The sequence below is a fragment of the Macaca fascicularis genome, chromosome 5 (assembly GCF_037993035.2).
Source record: "Macaca fascicularis isolate 582-1 chromosome 5, T2T-MFA8v1.1".
NCBI lineage: Eukaryota > Metazoa > Chordata > Mammalia > Primates > Cercopithecidae > Macaca > Macaca fascicularis.
In genome coordinates this window covers 124,017,987-124,039,371 of record NC_088379.1, presented here as the reverse complement: position 1 = coordinate 124,039,371, position 21,385 = coordinate 124,017,987, and the positions used below count along the sequence as shown (strand labels likewise).

General features: G+C 37.5%; 1 protein-coding gene across 9 annotated transcripts in view; it reads left to right on the top strand.

The window, feature by feature from the left end:
- SEC24D (SEC24 homolog D, COPII coat complex component) overlaps positions 1–19,886 on the top strand; it is a 110,693-nt gene extending 90,807 nt beyond the window's left edge. For all 9 annotated transcript variants that reach the window (XM_074040370.1, XM_074040369.1, XM_074040368.1 and 6 more), the window contains 8 exons: positions 1,681–1,777; positions 1,903–2,048; positions 3,436–3,574; positions 4,342–4,460; positions 9,815–9,994; positions 11,232–11,423; positions 14,210–14,299; positions 19,046–19,886. In XM_074040370.1, the coding sequence (XP_073896471.1) occupies positions 1,681–1,777; positions 1,903–2,048; positions 3,436–3,574; positions 4,342–4,460; positions 9,815–9,994; positions 11,232–11,423; positions 14,210–14,299; positions 19,046–19,186 (1,104 nt within the window). In that variant the 3' untranslated portion in view covers positions 19,187–19,886. The remainder of the gene's footprint in view (positions 1–1,680; positions 1,778–1,902; positions 2,049–3,435; positions 3,575–4,341; positions 4,461–9,814; positions 9,995–11,231; positions 11,424–14,209; positions 14,300–19,045) is intronic.
- Positions 19,887–21,385: the final 1,499 nt, after the last annotated feature.

Genomic DNA, 21,385 nt, shown 5'->3' with positions numbered 1-21,385 from the left:
AACATAAATGACAAATGTTAGTCATCATCTATTTTTATTAATCATCAATAAAATTATTAATAGAGACCAGTTACCTATTTATATTATAAACTAAGGGACTTGATAAGACCAAAGATTGTAAATGAAATGAAATTGAAAAAGCTTTAACAACTCTTTCTAAGACTTCTGGATAAAAGTATGTTTTTTCAGGCACACTCTACAAAATAAACTCTTAATAATCATACAGAATTCTAACCCTTACTCATTCTACCCACATTCTGGGTATTGAGGTACATGAAGCCTCTCGTGCTGATCAATTTTAGCTCCTTTTCCAGCTAGGGGGATAAATTTCATAGAAGCTTTTTCTTCCCACTTTTCCAAAAAGGACTTGATCATCTTCCATTCCTGGCATATGTGAATTGTACTGGGGTTCTTGCTAGGTTGTTTGCTATGTACTGGTGTGATCATCTACCTGGTAGTGACTTGGCTTCAAAGAGCAGCCTACCAAGTGATGTGTAGGCAGGGGGTGCTCTGCAGTGTAATCATCCAAGCTTATTACTTTTTTTTTTTCCTATTTCTTTACGTTTTTGAGTTACGTGCCAACTCCATGTACTTTCTGATATAATAAGGAATATTTACTTGTACCTCAATGTATTCATAATTATTACTGATTCCTTCAATCTTACTAAAAAAGAAATGTTATAATCCAGCAGAGGAAAAGCCTATAAGATGTAAACAGGCAGTAAAATATTTTATAATAAAAGAGTGTTAATGTTGCCTATGCTGCTATTCAGTTGTTTATATTTACTCCAATTGTTGCAAAACTGAATCCTACATAGCATTTCTTTCTCATCTTCAACAACACAAACCTTAATAGTCTTTTTCATTCAATAACATTATAAGATAAAAATGATGATCAAGAACTGTGCAGGCAGCACCCAGTTGTATGTAAGCAACTACAGGGATTATTATAAAGATTGTGTCTGTAATCTCCATCTTTCCCTTCCTCCTTCATTCCCTTCGTGTTTGGGACTGGGGGGAAAGGATGAGATGCATGTGTCAGTGTCAAATAGTAGTGAGAATTTCCTAAAGAGCTTCACTGACAAGGTCAGATGAGAAGCTTTAGAAGCTCAGCTAATTTGTTTACTCTCTTGGGTGACCTCTGAGCTCAGTACTGTGCACATGTGCATATTATATAAATGTTGCTTAGTTGTGGAATGTGGACAGTTTTCAGAAATATGGTGATTGTAGAGTAGTTAACAGGGCTAGGAGAAAGGGTTTCTACTTTTCCTGACATAGCTTCACAAAGCTCTGAATGTGGTCAGAGTTTTTAAAAGCCCCAATTGCAAGGCCTTTCCCCAGCCTCATTAAACGGGTATTATACATTGGGTCTTAACCTTGTCTCTAACCCTAAGCCACTGAGTGGATCACTTATGCTGTCTTAATTTTCCCATTTGCAATTAATAATCGATTTTCTCATCCAAATTTTAAAATGAAAGAAAATAATAGATGAGATTGTAGTTTCAAAAGTTAAGAAACAGTCTCCAAAGATGCTATATTTTCTTTAACCAAAGAAGCATAAGATATATACAAAAATATGCCAAATCAGGATTTAAAAAATACCTCAGGATTAAAATGAGAACTGTTATTTTAAGTATTTTACTGCCATCTGGTGGACATTGATCAGACTTTATTTTTTAGATGCACTTGGATAGACAACAATTTTTGAACGACCTCAGAAATGATATTGAAAAGAAAATAGGCTTTGATGCTATTATGAGGGTTCGTACCAGCACAGGTAATTATCGTTTATACAATTCTTCAAGTCTCTCTTGTATAATTGTTTCTTTTTCAAATTAATAACAGGCCAACAAAGAAAATAACAGTAAAATAAAGAGAAAATTTCCCTTTTTCTCGTTTTAGGTTTCAGAGCCACTGATTTCTTTGGTGGAATCTTGATGAACAACACCACCGATGTAGAAATGGCTGCCATCGATTGTGACAAGGCAGTGACCGTGGAGTTCAAGCACGATGACAAACTCAGTGAAGACACTGGAGCCTTAATCCAGGTGACTGAAAGTTTATTCCCATCTTTCGTTTTTTTGTTTGTTGCCGACAGTGATCAGTGGGGAGACTGAAATACCATCAGATGTGTTAGTCTCTTCATAAAAACTCAGCTATCTTTCTCCAAAGTCAAAAGTCAGTAGATTAAAGCACTCAGTTGTGAGGATTCTCCGTACTCATTCATATTTGCTACTTACATGAAGTGACAATTATGTGTCATTGCGTGCAAGTCCAGCAAACTTGTGGTAAGTATCACAGGCATTAGCAAACTGACTTCCAACAGGATTCATTTCTGTTAGCCTTCAGCACCTATTTACGTCTACCATGTGTATATTAATTTGCTAGAGCTTCTATAGAGTGAGCAGCTTAAACAACAGAGATTTATTTTCTCACAGTTCTGGAGGCTGGAATTCCAAGATCAAGGTTTCTGAGGGCCTAGAGGGAAGGATCTGTTCCAGGCCCCTGTCCTTGGTTTGTAGATGGTTTTCTTCTCCCTGTGTCTTCACATCATCTTCCCTCTGTTACATGTCTATATCCAAAGTTTTTCCTCTTTGAGGACACCAGTCATAATGAATTAGGGTGCACTCTAATGAACTCGTTTTAATTAATTTACTACTTTAAAGACCTCATCTCCAAATACTTAGATACTAGGGGGTTAGGACATTTGAGGAGCCACAGTTCAGCCCATAATACTATGTTAAGTACATTGTCATATTATAAGCAAGTGGAATAGGATTTGGCTTTGTTTAAAGTGAAACTAACTAGAAGCCATGGAGACTTTGAATTAAAACAAGAAAAACTATGACCACGAGATATACATGGTCATAGTTTTCAAACATTAGCATCATCTTTAAAGGATGAAGAGAGGCTGGCATTAGGTTGAGGAAGAACTTTTAATTAAAGTATTTTTTAATCACAGATACTTGGGAAAGTGCTTCTATCTATGCATTCTTCAAATGTATATCATCAGCATAAGATCTAAGTCCATTGTGAAAGCTAGTTGTATGTTTTTAAGACAGTGAGCCTTGAGTAGGGCTCTGAGCACCTGGAGGTATTGTTTGGGGACCTGGATCCCTGGTAATAAAACATGAGCTATGAAAAATGCAGACTAGTTGTAGAAATGTGAATAGATATTTACATGTGAATCACTCAACAATTTAAACCAGTGAAGTGCTACATTGAAATCCAGCAAATGGATGGGTCATTATTCTCCCATACTTCCTGTTGTTCATTCTTTAACAATAATAGAAAAAAAAAAAAAAAACTGTGGAAAAATAGTTAGAGGTCTTTTATCTATCTGTACACAGTGTTTTGTAAATGCAAATAAGATCAAGCTAGCTTGGGTGGATATGTTAATCAGAAAAACATGTGACCTCAATGTTGCTTCTACAGTGTGCTGTGCTTTACACAACAATCAGTGGTCAAAGAAGACTTCGGATTCACAATCTTGGCTTAAGCTGCAGCTCCCAGCTAGCTGATCTTTATAAGAGCTGTGAGACAGATGCTCTTATCAACTTCTTTGCCAAGTCAGGTAACACTGCCAATCCTGAGGTTCAGTAAACCTTGCTTAGTAATTCAGTCAAGATATGTCAGTAGCTGAAAAGCACTGTAGTTTTGCAACCTTTTGGTGGGTAAATTCAGAACTAATAAAAGCAAAGGTTGAGAGAGAATAGTCAGCATTCCTAACTCTAATAAGTGAGATAACTCAGTTCAGGGCCAGGCTATACAGACTTACTTAAAGTTAACTTGTGGAGTGGCAGTCTGAATTGAAATTTAGGAATATTATGCTTAGACCCTTATTATGGTATGTGATCATGCCGTCTGACACATTGGGTTAATGGATGGAGACCGTCTCTAATGTTAGACTCAACTTGCTTATCTATACCATGATAACTATGAAATAGAATGGGCCCAAGGTGGAATTTTCTTTGGCTTTCCTTGAGAAATTCTACACTAAGGTTTGGAAAACATAGCAATCCAGCCTGTAAGAAGTCAGGACGTCAAAAAATGACTAATTGGCCTGTCTTTTTTTTTTTCTGTGTGTACAATTCTAATATTCTGAAGATAAATCTGGCCAATATAACCTTTTGCTGTAGGTAGACCAGTGTTCTCCATTAGTTAGATCATCATATTTAGTCAAGAGGAGACCATTAACAAATGACTTGAACAGATTTAAATGCTATTATTCTTGCTGGGTGGTCTGAAGATAATAGCAACTTGTTCTTTTTTATTTGATTATTTGAAGAGACCAGTGTCTGAGCTAAAACTCGTGTCCTTTTCATTGTTTTGTGCACATAGCTTTTAAAGCAGTTCTCCACCAGCCTTTGAAGGTCATCCGGGAAATTCTAGTTAATCAGACTGCCCATATGTTGGCATGTTACCGGAAGAACTGCGCGAGTCCTTCTGCAGCAAGCCAGGTGAGCACCTATTGTACATAGATGTTAAAGTGTTACAAACGACTACTCATTTCTTCAGCACGTAGCTATTGAAGGCTTATGATGTTGCAGGCACTTCGATGCTGTTATAGTAAACCGTGTAGCTGAGAAGATTAAGAATGCAATTTGGGGGGCTGTGGGTTTTTTTTTTATAGCCAACATTTAAAAATTTGAACAAAAAAATGGATGTACATATTTAGTTGACAGTCACTGCGGTATGTATAAACAAAAGAATGTTATATGTAAGAAGTGTCCTAATATAAACAGGATTCTCTTTTGTATCCAGAGATGGGTATTTTGTTATGAAATGTGTATGCTTAAATGTATTTTAGGCATATTGACAAAGTTGACATGAGCTGATGGCAGTAATAACATATTTTATAAACAAATATAATTTATAAATACTGGAATTCTTTACATTTAAAAGTTATTAATAGGTGTGAAGAGTTTTCAAAGAATTGACTCCATCATTTAGTAATTTGAAATTTTAGAAGATTCTTTGAATAAACCTCATTTAGTCTCTCTCCTATAAAAGGAAAAGCAGAACCTCAAGTCCACATTTATTTTTGCATTTGCTCTCTTGTTCACATTCTTGTCTATGTCAATAAAAGTTAGATGGCGTTTTTATAGCTGTGTATCAAATATGTGAATATAGAATTTCAACTAAAACAGCAACAGATGGGAAAATTTTCTAGTTCATTCATTGTCAAAAGTGAGTGCTGAGAGGACATCGGAAGCCCCACCTAAAAGTAAATCCTCAGCAGAAAAGAATACAGATAAATTTTGGGCCCAAATGCGCAATCTGGGCAAAGAAGGAAAACAAAACAAACACATTTACCAGATGGACTTTTCATAAAAGTTCCTTTCCACGCTGTCCAAAGTGATTAAATTAGTCATCCATTCTTTTATCTCCTGTGTTGATAATCATATAAGCAACTCCTGAATCTATATAAGTGTTCAGTCTTCTTTATTATTCAGAAGATTTGCCATTTTAGTCAACTCAGATATCAGTACTATTTCATAGCATGCTTGTTCAAATTACACAAAACCCACCAGGTACACCTGGAGTCTAGCCAGAAGGTAGTCCAATCATGAGCACTGTAAACATTGACCTCATTTTACTGTTTGTCTTAGAGCTACAGAAACATGATTCTGTTTCTGGAGTATCTCACACTTCAGGAGCATTAGTTGAAGCAGTGCAGATACAGTTAGTGTCCTCTCTGGACATTCATTTGTTAACTTTGAAACAACTGGATTCAAAGACCTTAAGTTAAAAACAAACTTACTGCCTATTTATGGAAGAAAATAAAACCTGTCATTTTATTCTGGTTTAAAAGTTAAAAGCATTGTCTCTACCACTGGATAACCTGTTTGCAAAATTAAATTATTTCTGGAGTAAAAACATTATGATGTTAAATTTTCTCTGAATAAGTTGATAGAGATTATTCCTGTTCTTATAATAAGGTGTTTCCATTAGTACTTTTCAAGTGTGCCTTTCAACCAATGGTATGTTTTAAAAAAATAATGTAACTTAAGTACCTTATGATTAACCATCATGGAGTCTAGAAAATGTGGAGATTCTAAAACAGTATTGTCTGAAAACATAGAATAGTTGGACTTATTCTGTTCAGAAAATCTAACTGTAAACTTGGTACTTTCCTACAGTTCACTTGTGAAAAATAGTATCTATGAAGATGGAGAGATTCCTAAAGGAATTCCAGTATTTTACCATAGCGCCCAAAGTTTCTTTGACCCAAGCAAGACCATCAAGGAGCTATTTGGATTATGTGATACTGGACCTCAGTAGAACTACTTTTACTGAATTGCTGAAGCCAAAACTAGGCTGCAGCAAGAAAAGGCAATTAGGGTACAAAATCTAAGGAAACTGTCACTCTGAGGATCATATGATAGATGCTGGGTTAAGACATATGGCTGGGCATGGTGGCTGATGCCTGTAATCCCAACCCTTTGAGAGGCCAAGGCAGGTGGATCACTTGAGGTCAGGAGTTCAAGACCTGCCTGGGCAACATGGTGAAACCCCGCATCTACTAAAACTACAAAAAATTAGCTGGGCATGGTGGCGCGGACCTCTAATCCCAGCTACTCAGGAGGCTGTGGCAGGAGAATAGCTTGAACCCAGGAGGCGGACATTGCAGTGAGCCAAGATCATGCCACTCCACTCCAGCCTGGGCAAAAAAAAAAAAAGACATATAACTAGAAACTAGAAACAAGATAAATTAGGCTGGGTGCAGTGGCTCACACCTGTAATCCCAGCACTTTGGGAGGCCAAGACAGGAGGATTGCTTGAGGCCAGCAGTTGAAGGCCAGCCTGGGCAACATATCAAAACCTCTACCTCTACTAAAAATAAAAACTTATCCAGGTGTAGTGGTACATGCCTATAATCCCAGCCACTCAGGAGGCTGAGGCAAGAGGAACCCTGGAGCCCAGGAGCTCGAGGATGCAGCAAGGTATGATTGTGCCACCATACTCTAGCCTGGATGACAAAGTGAGACCCTGTATCTTTAACAAACAAACAAAAAAAGCAAACTTTAAGGCTTATAAGGCTTACATAAGCAATGTAGATTATTTTTAGTAAATCTAATAGCTCACTGTTCTAGCTTAAATATATTAATATCGTATGGGAGTGCATTGATTTCAAAAGGCAAGTCAAATGACCTTAACTGCAAAATAAGCTTTTCAAAAAAAAAAAAAAAAAACCTTATTACCACTTCTGTCACTTCAGAACCTAAAGAAGAAGAGAATTTTCCAAATTCAAGCAAGCTCAACTTACATGAATTACTGCTCCCACCTCACTCATACCTTACTCCCAAAGAATAATTTAGTTATTTATGGAGGGGGTCGGTGGGGTAGGGAGATTTTATAGTGGTAATCCGTGGCACATTTTCTTCCTCACCTCAAAAACATTGAATAAGACTGTCTTCTTGTTTTCTTTCATTCTTTAACTCCATTTTTTTTTGTTTTCATGATTAGATTTTCCTTCTCATTTACCACCTGTTTTTCTTCCCTCTGCCTCCTACAATCCAACCTCCTCTGATTAGACTTTTTAGTTGTAATAGTGTCATTGTGGGCCAACCTCCCCCCTTTGTGGTATTTAGGATCACAGATTTCTGAACTCGTTTAATATGACCTCATTAATTAGAAGCAACCAGTGACATTTCAATCTGATATTTTAAAACCAAATGGACATGCTTTATACAGGAATCTAAGAACATTCTTGATCCTTGATCTTTATAACATGTAAAATGCCTAACTAGTAACTAGATCAGAAATAGCATCGGGGCCACATGGCTCTGGAATATGACCATGATCTTGTTCCTACATCTTTTTATCATAGTTTTCCTTGGCTGAGAAAGTAATCCAGTACCAAATGTTGTTAAGTGAAGATATATTATGCTAGAGAAAAAATTAGAAGAAGAGAGTGTTCTACTTTTAAGAATAAACATACATTTAACTGTCCTTGGTTCTTTGAAAGGAGATTAGAAGTTGATAGGGGAAACAAACTGCAAAGTAGAATCATTCTGAAATACGTCTGCCTGAGCCAGTTAGAAAGTTCTGTCCCACACATTCCTTACTTAGTACACCATGAGAAGAGACTTATGATATAAATTTAAGTTGCAGAATAAATTCTCACAGAGCCCTCAAGGACATTTTCTTTTCAGTGTGGATTCTGATAACTGTATATCCATTTTGATCATTAAGATAGAAAGCTAAGCCAGGGATGGTGGCTCATGCCTGTAATCCCAGCAGTTTGGGAGGCTGAGGCGGGCGGATTGCTTGAGATCAGGAGTTTGAGACCAGCCTGGCCAACATGGCAAAACCCCATCTCTACTAAATAAACAAAAGTTAGCCAGGGGTGGTGGTGCATGCCTGTAATCCCAACTACTCAGGAGGCTGAGGCAGGAGAATCACTTGAACTTAGGAGGCGAGGTTGCAGTGAGCCAAGATTGTGCCGCTGCACTCCAGCCTGGGTGACAGAGCGAGACTCCATCTCAAAAAATAAAAATAAAAAAAAAAGAGAAAGCTAAAAAGAAACCATTTGGTTATAGATCAGATATTTCATTTATCTGTTTGCAAGTTATTATTATCTCGTATGTATAATTTTTCTTTTGGATATGTCCTTGTTCACTGACTTGTGCTATTAAGTGGAAGGAAGTGACACTCAGATCAAACTTGATTATTAGCTATTCTTACAATATTGATTAAGGAGAAAGTTAAACAATATAGGACATTATCAGGACATATCTATAATTTCTTAAATCATCAGGTTGTGTTCCTAGAATTGCTGCATTGTGTTAGGTTGTAGTATCTCACAAGGGCATATACTTTGGGGCAGTTAGATGAGGTCATGTGAGCCAAAGTTAGGATGGAGAGAAGGTACAGGTAGATTATGAAGGTGGTTAAAAGGATTTGTTTATTAATTGAGGGTAAAGAAATACATGAATTAGGGTTCATCTGGAAGTTCTACACTGAATAGGAAATATGGGAGGAAGAACATGTTTGTGGAATTGTAGGAGTTTGATTTTGCAGGTTATCATTCGGTAGTGACATATCCAAATGCATGAAGCATTTCCTTTTTTAATCTATAATACTGCAATCTCTTTATTATGTTTTATGTATTTATGTCTATCCCCAGCGAACTTCAAGCATCTTACAACATGGACTATGCCTTATTCCTTTTTATATCCTTGACATTTTGAACAGAACCTATGACACAATGGCATTTAATATTTGTTTGATGAGTTTAAGATGCATGAAAAGCATAAAGGAAGAGATATCCTGTGGGCAGTTAGAAATGCTATTCTTGAAGTGGAAACATAGGTTAGGAAGTAACTTTTTAAAAAATTTTATTAAACATGTATACATCTAAATATATATATATATATGGTACATCCTATGTGCTAGGCACTATTGTGCTTTACAGATCATTTAATTCGCATAACTCAATTATCATGAAGTAGCTATACTATTCCATATTCAGCTAAAAAAAAAAAAAAAAGAGAAAAAGACAGGGTAAGTAATTTGCCCAGGGTCTCACACCTGCTAAAAGACAGAGCTGGGACTGCATCCTAAGCAGTGAGCGGGTAGTGCTGATAACACCTACACCTACACTAGATAAAATAAAAACAACTGCTGCTCTTTGAATGCCCACTCTCTGCCAGTTACTGTGTGCTCTAGGTGCTTTACATGGTTTACCAGTTAATCCTTACATCCTTACAAGTTCAAAAGCAAATGATGTTTCAGTCTTACAGATGAAGCTCAGGGGATTATTCTCAGTAAAGATCAAGCATATGAAACAAAAAACTGTCTTTTTCAGCTTATTCTACCAGATTCCATGAAAGTATTGCCAGTGTACATGAATTGCTTGTTGAAAAACTGTGTGCTACTCAGCAGACCAGAGATCTCAACCGATGAACGAGCATACCAGAGACAGCTGGTCATGACCATGGGTGTGGCTGACTCTCAGCTTTTCTTCTACCCACAACTTCTGCCCATAGTAAGCATGCTGGGGTGGTGCATTTCCTAGAGGAGGCTGGAAGGGAATCATATTTTGTGCTTTCCCATATGTTATATCTGAAACATGTTGTTCTTAAGAGGAAAGTTAAAGTCACAAATGCCTTCAAAATATATGGTGTGGGATTTCGAGCAGGGGCTCTTTCTGTAAGTTGCTTATGTGCATCAGTATGTGCTCATTATGGTGAGGGGAGGGAATCTGAGGAGTTCTGCATCTCCTTCAGTCTGTTTTCAGCACAGAAGTTAGGGCATCCTGTTAAAATAATTATCAGCTCTGGCCGGGTGCAGTGGCTCACGTCTGTAATCCCAGCACTTTGGGAGGCCAAGGCAGGCAGATTGCCTGAGGTCAGGAGTTTGAGACCATTCTGGCCAACATGGTGAAACCCTATCTCTACTAAAAATACAAAAAAAGTAGCCAGGCATGGTGCCATGCGCCTGTAATCCTAGCTACTCGTGGGGGCTGAGCAGGGGAATTGCTTGAACCAGGGTGGTAGAGGTTGCAGTGAGCTAAGATAGTGCCTCCAGCCTGGGCGACACAACAAGACTCCGTCTCAAAAAAAAAAAAAAAAAAAAAAATTGTCAGCTCGTATCACTCCTCCACTCAAAACACTCCAGGATTTCTCATCTCAGTAAAAGCCAAAGTTCCTACCATTCTGGCCCAGTGCTGTGTGTCCTCCCCTCCCCTCGCTTCTAGAAATCCTCTATTACTCTCCCTTTCCCCATCCCACTTCAGCCACGCTGGGCTTCGTGCTGATCCTCAAGCACTCCAGTCGGGCCCTTGCTTTAGGACCTGTGCACTAGCTTTTCCTTCCATCTGAAATGGTCTTCTCTAGTTGTCCCCATGGCTCCTTCTCTTACCTCCTCAGGTTACCTTCTTAAAAGTTCTTGGGCTCCCTGGACTACCCTAGTTAAAATTGTCCCCACCTTTACCAGTGACACACCCCATCCCACTTTCCTGCATCTTTTCTTCATAACTCTTAACACCATCTATATTCTGTATATTTTACTTATTTTATGTGTTGTCTCTTCCTGCACAAAACCATTTGCTGCCCAAGGTGGGGATTATTGTCTAATGACTGGAATAAAGTCTGGCACATAATAGGTACTCACTAAATATGCACTGAGGGAGTGGGGGGAGAAAAAAGGAAAGGAAAAGAGATAGGAAGGAGGGAAAAGAAGGGGAAGAAAGGAGTTTCTAACTCTCGTCTGTGCCTGCCCAGCACACGTTAGATGTCAAGAGTACAATGTTACCTGCTGCTGTTCGTTGCTCTGAGTCCCGTCTTTCAGAAGAAGGAATATTCTTACTGGCTAATGGCCTACACATGTTCCTATGGTTGGGAGTAAGCAGCCCACCAGAACTGATCCAAGGAATATTTAATGTGCCATCTTTTGCACATATCAACACAGATATGGTAAGTATTTTTTTCATTGCTTTTTAAAAATACTTTTGCAGTATTTTTATTCACTGCACATAAATAAAAACACTTGTGGTAATATGAAAAATAATTTTTTTAATTTTTCATTTTTTTTATATTTTATTTTTATATTATATTTATATTTTATTTTATAAAATTATTTTTCATATTACCACAAGTGTTTTTATTTATGTGCAGTGAAGTATTATAGAAAGAAAAATAATAAGGCATATATTTCTGTATATGAAAGAATTTCATGTTTTGATCAATATCAATTAGCTTGTATAAGGTTATTTGTATACTTTCAAACAACTAAAATATGTGACTTTAATAGAAAATGCTAATACTTCCAGATCATTAACTGTGTGCCAGTCTCTGTACTCTAAATACTTAAATATACCATTTCAGTTAATTGTCGTAACAAATTAGTGAGATGGATATGATCTCAACATTTTACAGAGGAATCAGTTGAGGCTTGGAGACAAGTTCCTTCAGGTAATAAAATGGCAGAGGTGGGAACTGAATTCAGTTCTTATGCTCTGGACTCACCCCTGGTGCTGAACTGCATACTCAAAAGAATGTAGAAATCTTTCATAGGTGTTTGGCTACAGACTAAATCAGATTACTGAGTTAACAAATAATAATTCCATAAAAACAGACTATACACCCCTTTGTTGCAATAACAAAAGAAATTGTGAGTTTGATGTTAAATTAATACAAATGACCATTTTAAAGTATCTTAGGAAAACCCAGCTTATAATTTGTACAAGAGTCAACATTTATTGCAAACCTTATTTGTAGACCATTGTTGTGTGAGCATCACTGCCAGACGGCCGTTGTCTGACCCTGATAGTGGATTCCAGTAGAGCTCAGCAGATAGTTTCCTGAAGCCTCACTTACGTTGTGGCAAGATGGCTTAAGTCTAGTTGTTGAACCCAATTGTATGAAGTACGGTTTATCAATATATAAATTTTCTCACAGAAGAGGCAGGATTAAAATTCAAGGCCATGACAGGTGATCAGTTTAGAGAGCTGCATATTCATTAGGGATGTCAAAAGTGTATTTTGAAGAGAATTCAAGGGTATCCATATTCCAGTTAGAGATTGGTTTTAAGATGAAGATTTGGAAATTGATATCTGCATATATTTAAAATTAAGAAATGATTATAAATGCAACTTTAAAAAAATTCAGTAGGCAAAGAACTATGAAGAATTTTTATATAAAAGTTAAGGAAGCTTCCTCTTGTAATATATTGACATAGTAAATGCTGAATGCATAGTTGCTGAACTGAACATCCACAGGAAATAGCCAGTGTCTCTATCACAAGGCAGCAGATTGGTAGGTCTGCGCTTATATCAGTATACCGGTATTTCCTTGACTTTCATCAACAAAATGAAACAAAGTTAAAAACCAAATGTAAGCTACTTTCTTTTTAGAGGCAGTTGGCACTTTAAAACATATACATGAAGAATACTTATATTGTTTGTTGAATAAATAGATCTACCATAATATGCTACATAATGCATATAGGGGATGGGAGTGTGAATATAAATAATGAATTTTTTGTTTTCCTTACTCCTGTGAAAAATATTGACCATAAACTTTTCCTGAAACTTGAGGTTTATGGTGAAACATTCTAACTCACATGTTCTCTGGCTAACTCACGATGATGCATTGGCTCTTGGCATCTTGCTGAGAAGCAAACATTAGCATTTTACTCTGTCTTAATGGAAGAAATGTAAGTCAAAATCCTTCATATCTCCTGGATGCCATGTGCAGCTGGATTGGCCTGTAGACCACTAACCAGATTTCTGGGATATCTAAGAGGCTGCATTCCCTTTGAGAAATCAACATTTGGTAGTTTGTTTTAATGCTGGAACAGTAGTACTTGGATGGAATTTTCCATCCACTGAAGGAATAAAGTACATTCTTTTCTCTCACAACATAGCCTTGAATCTTGAAAAGGGATAAAACTTTCACAGGAAGTTGTTTGCATAAAACATATACTATTGTCTCTTGGTATCCATGGGGAATTGGTTCCAGAACTCTCTATAGGTACCAAAATCCACAGATGCTGAAGTTCCTGATATAAAATGGCATGGTATTTGCATATAACTTGTGCATATACCCCCATATATTTTAAATCATCTCTACATTACTTATAACACCAGCTGGGCACAGTGGCTCACGCCTATAATCCCAGCACTTTGGGAGGCTGACGAGGGAGGATTGCTTGAGCTCAGGCGTCCGAGACCAGCCTAGGCAACATAGTGAGACCCTCTATTAAAAAAAAAAAAAAAAAAAAAAAGATTACTTGTAACACCTAATACAATGTAAAATGCTATGTAAATACTTGTTGAACTATATTATTTACAGCATAATGACAAAAAAAAAACCCAATATCCATGCCTTTTCAGTACAGATGCATTTTTTCCAAATATTATTTTTGTCTGTTGTTGGTTGAATCCATGGATGCAGAACCTATGGATACAGAGGGCTGACTACGTCTGTGCTGTGTCACTTCAGTGATGTGCATGTGTCAAATTCCAGAGGAAGAGTTTTTTTCAAAAGACAGAAATTGTCTTCTGTCATTTATGGTAATGGGTGCCAATAATAATTTTTACTGCATTTTCCCCACAGTTTTGGTTTTCAGGTAATGAACCACACCAATATTCAAGTACATGGTTTTAGAAGGATGTTTGTAACATTATGCTAATCTCATATTGCTACTTCTATCTAAATGTTATAAACTGTACTAAAACTTTGATTTTCTTAAATTTAAGACATTGCTGCCTGAAGTGGGAAACCCATACTCTCAACAACTCAGAATGATAATGGGTATTATCCAACAAAAGAGGCCATATTCAATGAAGGTAAGAAAGCGATTTTATTTTTCCCTTTATTCAAGTGTTAAAAATTTCATTAAAGATGTAAAATGCACACCCCATGTTTTTATGAAGTGATCTTTGATTTTAAAAACTCACACCATCACAAATCTAAAATAAAAGTTAAAAAAACCCTCACATTAACCTCTAAGTATATCTACCTACTTATCAGTCACAAACATAAACAGCTATTACCATGGGTTAACTATGGGGTATCTTAGTCAGTATTAACTTCATGATTTAATAGCACTTGGTATCATTAACAGACTTGGAAATGACTTTTCTTCTGGTGCCTAAAATTACTTAATTATGGAAGTATCATTTAGAATATTTGTAAAATTTGATTTATTACAATGTTTAATTTATGATCTCTGAAAAGTTTTGTTATTCCTGTCCTTCCAAGCCCTTCTAGCCTTTTCTGAGTTTGAGTAAAAAAATTTAATATGTCTAGAACCCAAGAAAAATTATATCTTGTTGCCACCTTCCAGATACTTACTTGTTTTCCTTCCCAAGCTCAATATTAGAGTCTCCTGGGATCTAGAATGTATAGATGATGATGTGCTGTGTAACACTGCTTACTGAAGAGCTATAAGACACTCACCTGGAGGCACGTGTCTACAAGTGCCAGGGTATTTATGGGGCCAATTGTCTCCTGAAATGTAAATGTGATGTCAATCTAAACCAACATTCGTAACTGTGAAAGTAACTCATGCATGCAAACATCAACTTTAGGTAGAGCTTAGGTAAATTGAACTTAGGTAAATCTGGATGAATATACAACTTTTCTAGAACAGTTTTCATACCACACAGCACCTATGTGGGTTCAGTTTAAGCCTAGAAACATGTAACCAGATCTTGAGTCCAATGAAATGCAAATTGAAAGCCACTAGTATTTAGAATGCACAGCAATAATGATTCACCTTCATCCCAGCTGCAGCAACTGCATCCCTCCAACTGGCCATTTGCAGAGAAGAGGCAGGACTGAGCATGGAGATCATCCTTGTGCTCAGTAGTTCCTCCTTCAGGGAAAAACATTAAACTTTCTTCTGCTTTCTCCCACCTGTTCCAACCTCTTACCAAAGTTATGTCAGCTTTGGTTATAAAACCATCTGGGGATGAGCTTCAAATATTACATGTGAATAAAATATTAAACACCTGTGTGATAAAACAATTATTAGCTTGAATACTTAAAGAATCATATTTTCTTATGTACTACCTGCAAATGTATCCATCTGTTCATAGAGTGCTATCTCTATAAAGAATTTGAAATATTTAAAATCCACAGACGTCAGAGTTGAAAGGAATCTGGGAGATTACCTGGCTTCCTATACCTACCTGCACATCACAGACATGAAAGTGAGGCTCAAAGGAGCTGACTAGCTTGGTCAGGGTCTCACAGCTGGATCATAGCAGATACAGGGCTTGTACTCTCTGCTTAGTCCCAGGGCGCTTAGCATTCCATCTTTTCTCTGACACTTGAAAACTGACTCAACAAAGGAAATGAAAACATATTTTTAAAGCGTTAAGATTAAGTAGGAGGAAAGAGTTGGTATGGAAGGATCAAGAATAATAAAATCAAATCTAGAAGGAACTGCTACCTTCCAGATTATGCTAATTACTTTTCCAAAAACTCAGTCCTCTTAGACCTTATTGTCTGATTATTCTCATACATGTGGGGGAACAAAAAAAAAAAAGATTTCTACCACAGTATGTCTACAGATGACCGAAACCAAGTGCCTTCCTGATAAATTCTAGTCCTGCCCTGCACGGTTCTCTGCAAATGTTTTTTATTCTCTCTCCTTTCACTTGTATTGCCTAGAGTATTCCTTTACCATTGGCCCTTCTCCACAGTTTACAAGCTGTTCAAATCTACCTTCATAGAAGTTGCCACTTCTCCAAGATTCTGCTTCCCTTTCCTCATTCATTCTACAAGTATTTATTGAACACTGGCAACACCCCAAACATTCTACAACCAAGCTCCTTGAAAAAGTCTCTATTAACTGCTCTTTCCTTCCCATCTCTCCAGTTCTCAGTACACTGCCAACTTGCTAAAGACAATTGATTCTCAATCCTTTTACAGCATGTACAAGGTTGACTACTTCCTCAAATGCTCTCCTGTCAGCTTTTAAAACATCTCCTGCTCCTGATTCTTCTTTCTCAGTGACTCTTTTTCATTGGCTTCTCTTCATTCATCTGCCACTTAAGAGTTGGTATTCCCCGAAGGTTGTACCATGGCTCTTTTCTCGCTGAACATGTTCTACCTGGGCCTTCCTAATCACTGCCATGCTTTAGCGATTCCCTGTGAGTCAGCCAATGAAAGATGAGATTGGCTTTTGAAGCACATTAATTCTTTAAGACTTCTGGTAAGGTGACCCAGAGAATGTCACATTCAGAGTTAGCCAGTCTTCCCTTGGAGAGGACACACAAGAAGCAAGGAGGTGACAAGCAGTGATTATTTTAATGCTCTCCTCCTTACTCTATAGGGCCATCCCCCCCTTCGGAAATGTAAAGCGGGGACATAAAGACGGATCTACCAATCCATACCAGCATGCTTTCCTTTTATTGGTGTGGGTGTGCCCCTTGAAGAGACCATCACTGTGTGAAGACAGGCCAACACCACTTCCATGACTCCACTCCCCTGAGACCTTCCACTATACTTTCTGTGTCATCCAGACATCTGTAGACAGTCAAATGGTGGGGTAGGATATTAATCACTGTAGTTTAAAGCTAAGTTTCTCCCAAGGCTGAAATCCAGTCCCTGTTCTACTTACCACCTCAGCTCATAGCCAGACACTTTGTCAGAGGAAGTTGTACAATGAGCACCACACAAAAACAAAAACAAACCCAAGTGAATGGCAGCAATAGAAAATACCTCAGATGAGCAACCTGAACTTATTTCTATTAATTTCCATAAAGAAAGTAAATTCTAAAGAAATTGGAACTTCAAGTCTTTCCTCCTTCAGTGTCTTATCCTGCCCAGTCTCAGCCCGAGTTGTGTCAGAGGCTAGACCCACACTGCCCCTACCAATCGTGGACAATAGTAAAGTTGTAGTGGCATGTGGGAGAGGGTGGATAAAACATAAAATGAAAAGAATCCTGACTTCAGGTTCATCAGGAGGCAAATCTTAAACTTTGGAGCGTGTAGGAGTGGAATCTGCCTATGCACACAGCTATTCCAATGCCAACTCCCAGTACCTAGAGCTGACATCCAAAAGCCAAGGCATCACACATATCTGCATCCACATGGAATTAGCTGAGTTGTGGCAGCAGCAGTTGTTCTTATGTATGATTATTTTTACTAGGTCAGGAGCAATTTAAAACTTAACAGACTTGGATCCAGGCCAAAATGTTATAAAAGAAAAAAGCAAGTGGTGGTGACAGAATTATTCTACTTCATAACTAAAAAGCATAGAATGCAAAAGTAGGGAGGGCCCTGCCCTCCTAGCCAAAATTGCACATACCTTCCCTGCTGCAGCTGGTGAAGGGGCTAACTGCATGTGCTTCCCTATTGCAGGCCTTTCTGGTGGGTTTACCTCCTGAGAGGAAGAAGTGAGAAGTACGCTGGCTCCTCTTAATTATATAGGACGCAGGTGGAGAAGCACTCTTGTGCATGTATAGATCAGTTAACCCCACTTGTGGTGCAATAAATATGAAATTCTGACCATTCAGATCATCTACCTTGACTTCCTCAAATAGGAATACAGGTGTAGAAAGAAGGGCTCAAAGTGTTCATGACAAAACTGGCTCTCTTCTGGGCTTCTTCCCTGTGGGCTGCTTCTAGAACGGCACTCTCCAGTAATGCAAATGCATATGCAATTCTATGTTTTCTGACAACCACATTTAAAAAGAAAAAAATCATTTAAATAATTAATTTAACCCAGTATATCCAAAATATAATTTCTAATGTAATCTGTATCAATTATTGAGATATTTTTACATTTTATTTTTCATACTAAGTCTAGAAATTCATTGTGTGTCTTATATTTACAGTACATCTCAATTTGGATGAGCCACATTTTTTAAGTGCTCAATAGTATGTGTGGCTGGCTGTTGTACTGGACAGCACAGGTCTAGAGAATCATGATGAGCAAAGGACAGAAGTTCTCCCAATTCTCCCTGCATGTTAACCTCTCTAGCATCTCCCCAATCCACCCCCTTTCCACCTCCACTGCTCTAATTCAGAACCTGATCATCTCCCACCCAGACACTTCAAACCACTTCCTATCTACTGTCCCTGTCTCACGACTGTATTGTACATACTGCTGCCACTTAATTGTCTCATTTCATTCTTCTGCACCTTCACTGGATCACATTTCCTACAGAAGCCCAAACTCATTATTATGATAATTTGTCCCTTTTAGAAGCCTGTGATAATTTACATGCCAGCCATAATTGTATCTCTGGTACATGGTACATGTATTCCAGTATGGAATACTCTCTAGCCCTACCCCTATCCTTTAAGGCTCAGGTGACAGTTACTATCATTGTGAAGCTTTCCCATAACACTCTGCTTAGGTTTCATTTTTGCCACTTAAAATTGTATGTCTTGGGTTTCGGGGTTTCGGGGTCCATGCCTCTTTCCACTCTAGATATTAGGCACTTTCCCATAATCCTCCATAGCCTCACACATAATAGACATTCAATAATGTTTGCCAAAATTGAAATAGACAAAATTGAGCCATTTTCAAATAATGTTTATAACCAGGTGCTGTTACTGTTTGTTTTTTTCCCTAGCTCACAATTGTAAAACAGCGAGAACAGCCAGAAATGGTTTTCCGACAGTTCCTGGTAGAAGACAAAGGACTTTATGGAGGCTCTTCTTATGTGGATTTCCTTTGTTGTGTTCACAAGGAGATCTGTCAGCTGCTTAATTAATTGAAACTTCTGTCACTGATGTTGCATTTCTAAGGAGATAACCTCCTTCTTGGTGCCTAATTTTCTAGATGATAATAGGCTAGTTTTGATTTCTTGCTCATTTTCAGAATAACTTTTCAAGAAGAGATGGCATTTAGAACTTCAGCTTTGGTGCTCAGGTATAAAAAGCCAATTTAGGTACAATGGTACCATAAAGGGAACAGTCTGTTTCTGATTGCACAGTTTCTAATTTTTAAAACTGATGTGGTTTGCATTTCATAAAAGGCAAAGTTTACAGAACCATAAACATTCTCAATTTTCTTTCTTTGTGCTAGACATATAAATTATTTCTCAAACTGTATAGATTTGGGGTAAAAAGTTGTCTCAGTTCCTCTCCCAATTGCAATGAGAAAAAAAAAAAAAAAGCTTAATTTTTACATTATACCTAATTTTTTAAGACCATGTAACTCCATTGAACACATTTTTCAACTTAAGGTTTGCATAGCAGACTTTTAATAACCTTGGGATTTATCTGGTAGAGCAATATGTGTTCTACTTTTTTTTTCATAATTATATATTGTGTATGTTAAAACTATTTTCCAGTTGTTTTGTCTATAAAACTGTCTTTATCAATATGCTTAATGGTTCTTTGTACAATTTGGAAAGTTTCTACCTGTATATAATGGATCTAAATATCAATAAATCACTTCATATACTCTTAGTAGGTAGTTTTATTTATTTATTTATTATGTATTTTTAGGTCTTAAGAAATAAGGGTAGTATTCAAAATGTCTTGGCAAAAAGTTGTTTGGGTAGCTCACTAAGAACAAATCAGGAAAACAAAATTTTCTTTTTTCATTGAGGGTTAAGGAGTACTAGGCAATAAATCTAAGAAACATCATAGTATGCTTGAGAAAGGCATTTCAAAGTTCTCTAATATGTTTTTGTGGGCAAAATAAATAGAAATAGGCTACGTGAAACCATTATTAATGAATATGACTAAACCTAGGAGAACGATTTTGAGTGATGTCACAAAGGCATCTGCCTCTACCTGCCCTATTCAACTTTGTTATCAATTATATGAATAATAATAGATAAAATATATTGAGTACATATCATGTCCCAAGAACTGCACTATGTTTTTTGTGAACATATGCACATGTATTCTTCACAGCAACCCTGATCCTGTTATCAACCCCATTTACACATGAAGAAACAGGCTTGACTTAAGTACCTTGTCTCTGATTATATGGCTAGTAAGGTTTATTTATAAATTAGATGTCATGAAGTAGGTAGGAAAACAAATACAGACAGTGACAGGACTAAAATCTCCCCATGTTAGTCAACTGGCATGTTGCTTCAGCATCAACTTGGATGAGTTTAACATCATCGACTTGGATGAGTTTAACATCATCGACTTGGATGAGTTTAACATCATCAGCTTGGATGAGTTTAACATCATTAACTTGGATGAGTTTAACAACATCAACTTGGATGAGTTTAACAAGAAGAAACGTAAGTTCCTAGACTTGTGTCCAAAAAACAAATGCATATGCAGGAGATCGTTCTTAGAAACAACACATGTTAGAAAAAGAACTTAGGGAGTTTGCCATTATGAATCACTAGTGGAATGAAAGCAGATATGATCTCAATCTACCTTATTACAAGGATAGGCTGTCAAATGAGCATAGTGATGGTCCCACTCTACTCTGAGGTCAGACCACACCTAGGTGATTGTTCAATTCTAGGCACCATACCCTATGTGGAATAGAAGCACAGAGCACATTCCTTTATTTATTTGAAGGCTGTCTAATGATTTGTTCTTTGTGTTCTTTAGGGTATAGAACCAGAACCATTAAATAGAAGAGACAGGCCGGGCGCAGTGGCTCACGTCTGTAATCCCAGCACTTTGGGAGGCCGAGGTGGGTGGATCACTTGAGGTCAGCAGTTCCAGACCAGCCTGGCCAACATGGTGAAACCCTGTCTCTACTAAAAATACAAAAAATTAGCTGGGCCTGATGGCAGGCACCTGTAATCCCAGCTACTTGGGAGGCTGAGGCAGGAGAATTGCTTGAACCCAGGAGGCAGAGGTTGCAGTGAGCTGAGATCGCACCATTGCACTCCAGCCTGGAAGACAGAGCGAGACTCAAAAAAAAAAAGAAAAGAAAAGAAAAGTGACAAAGTGCTGCTTAACACAAGAAACTTCTGAATAATTAGGTG